Raw genomic sequence first — 2,626 nt, forward strand, 5'->3', positions numbered from 1 at the left:
TATCTATCTATCTATCTATCTATCTATCTATCTATCTATCTATCTATCATCTCCTTGTATTTAAAAGCTGGTTGGGCCCAAGGGTCTAGTGTTATTTTATTTTGGAGGAACATTCTTCTAAATTGTACAGCACTCCTCTGTCAATTTGCTGCACTGAGGTAATCTGGATTGCTGTGATGCTGAACCTTGTGCCATTGGGGGTCAAAGGCCATAATGGCTGCCCCTGGTGAACAGTGTTTGGTGTAGCTCTCAGTTTAAGACAGGTTTGGAAGCAGGAGTGGCATCCACTTCCTAAACCACATTCCTCTTAAAACTCTATGAACTTGGAGAAACGACGATAATTATAGAAAGGCTTCAGGCCTTTTGTTCATAGGATTGCTATTAGTCATGCTCAATTCGATGGCAATCAACAACAACTCTCGATTGAGACATTAAGGTTGTACTCTCCAGGACACTTTCTATCAATGTCTCCTCACAACCAGTAAAAGGGGTTATTGTACTCAGCTTGACAAATGAGACAAGAATTATAAATTACTTTAACTAAACCCAGTCACACATGGATAAGTGATGGTCAAAAGACTTCCATGTATAAGTCAAATGACTTTACTGCCACTCTACTTACCCACCAGGCATTGTGGGTATTGTGGGTATAAAACTTTGTAGGTGATCAGAAACATCTTGGGTTTCTAGACAATGGTATCCACCTTGACTTCTTAACCATAGCCCTCCACCTGCCTCTACCACACCCACAACTAACTGCTTGGTCTATCCACAGGTGCCTGAAGATCCCCTTGGATACCCTTTGGATAATGAATTGTGTGCTTTCAGTGTTTGACTTGGCATATCTGTCCGTGTGCCCAATTACCAACCACCTGAGAAAGCTGTGTTTGAGTGGTGTCAAGCTGGCAAGCATAAGTCCTGAGTGCCTCCAAGTTATTCTAGAGAAAACCTCAGCCACCCTCAGGCTCCTAGACTTGAGTGAGTGTGGGCTCACAGACTCCCAGGTCACTGTCATCCTGCCTGCTCTGAGTCACTGCTCCCAACTCAGGATCTTATGCTGCTGTGGAAATCTAGTCTCCATGGCTGTCCTCGAGAGCCTTCTGAGAAACACGATCCCACTGAGGAACTTTGTGTGGGGACTGTTTCCTGTCCCTCTGGAGTGTTACTTGGGAACAGTAAGTCCTCACAACTTGAGGAATGTTCGAGAGTATCTTGAGAACTTGAGACTGATAGTACAGGAGTTAGGGCGGCGTAGCTCGGTCTCGTTCAGTACCACCTGTGCACAATGTGGCACCACGAAATATTACGTTGCATAGTCCAGCCTCGGCCGCTGTCCTTGATTTGTTGGGGTGTATACATCTAGGCTTGATACTGGGGACATAGAAAACAGAGCGTGATACAGGAGTGCATCTTGAACAAGTTCAGGGCCATTTCCAAAGATTGTGTAGTGTCACTGGGACAAGACAAGGCAGTTCAACAGGGATGAGACTGGATATGGAAAGATACACTTGCGAAGTTGATAGGCCCTTTAAGAGAATGAGTCCCAGTTTCAGAAATGGGGGTCAGTATTTCTTAGGGTGGCTGTGGGCCTGAGAAGTGTTATTATGTGCAAGTTATCCCTGCAAGGAAGTTCTAAATAAATGGCAGAATGGAAACTACTTGGTGGCTCTGTTATATATTAATTTTTTAAATATATTTTAAAACAAATCCATAATTCTATTTATTTGCTTTCAGGAAGTTTATACAGCATTATACGGCATTATACAGCATTATAAGGGACACAGCATTATATGGATTCTGTGTCCAATGTACTTAGCTGGAAGGTTGCTCTGAAATTGGGCCCAAACCAAGCCACTGTTTCCATGGGCACAAGTTACCTTTCCCTAGATTACTCTGGTTTTGTTATGTTTTGCTTTGTAAACATAAAAACCACCACCACCAAACAAACAAACAAACCAAAAAAAACACCACCACAAACATAAGCACATCTCTTACGTAAATAGAATTCTGTTTTATCTCAGACACAAACACCTTTAATTTTTAGAAGAGCTGTGTATTCCCTCTGGTTCCAGACACCATGGTCGTAGCCAGCAAAAATGGCTTTGACAGCAGCCTCCCAGTCTTCTCTGTGGTTTACAAGTTCTGTTCCTAGGAGACCTTCATGGACTCCAAAAGGGCAGAAAAAGGAAAGCTAAAGCCCGCCACATTGCCCTGTGGGATAGATACCTCTTTTTGTTCTATATTAATTTGACCTCACAGTGTAATCCTCCACTTGCTGAGGAGGAAGGCCTCTGGGAGTTCACAGCACCATTTACTGTTCCTCACACATTGTTACTTCTCTCTGGTGCACCTGTTGTTGCCAGCTACCTTTGAGAGGCTGGGCTTATGGTGACCCCAGGCACAATGACTGACATGAAACACTGCCTGGTCCTACAGCACTCCCATGACTGGAGTAGATCAAATATCCATGACGTGTGGGGGTTTCATGGGTTGATTTTCACGAGTAGATTGCCAGGCCTTTCTTCCTAACCCATCTTAGTCTGTTATGTGCTTGTTTTGTTGCTATTGTGTGCCATCAAGTTTGAATCAACTCATAGCTGACGTCCTCTAGTTTCCACAGAAGCTG

The 2,626-nt window shown here is 43.6% G+C and overlaps 1 protein-coding gene across 1 annotated transcript in view; it reads left to right on the top strand.

The window, feature by feature from the left end:
• Positions 1–1,316, top strand: part of LOC102859306 (melanoma antigen preferentially expressed in tumors-like) — a 4,585-nt gene extending 3,269 nt beyond the window's left edge. The window contains exon 3 of the mRNA XM_006903385.1: positions 776–1,316. Within this exon, the coding sequence (XP_006903447.1) occupies positions 776–1,316 (541 nt within the window). The remainder of the gene's footprint in view (positions 1–775) is intronic.
• The last annotated feature ends 1,310 nt before the right edge of the window (positions 1,317–2,626 follow it).

Source organism: Elephantulus edwardii, unplaced genomic scaffold (genome assembly GCF_000299155.1).
Source record: "Elephantulus edwardii isolate Elephantulus edwardi_28Jun2011 unplaced genomic scaffold, EleEdw1.0 scaffold00618, whole genome shotgun sequence".
Taxonomy (NCBI): Eukaryota; Metazoa; Chordata; class Mammalia; order Macroscelidea; family Macroscelididae; genus Elephantulus; species Elephantulus edwardii.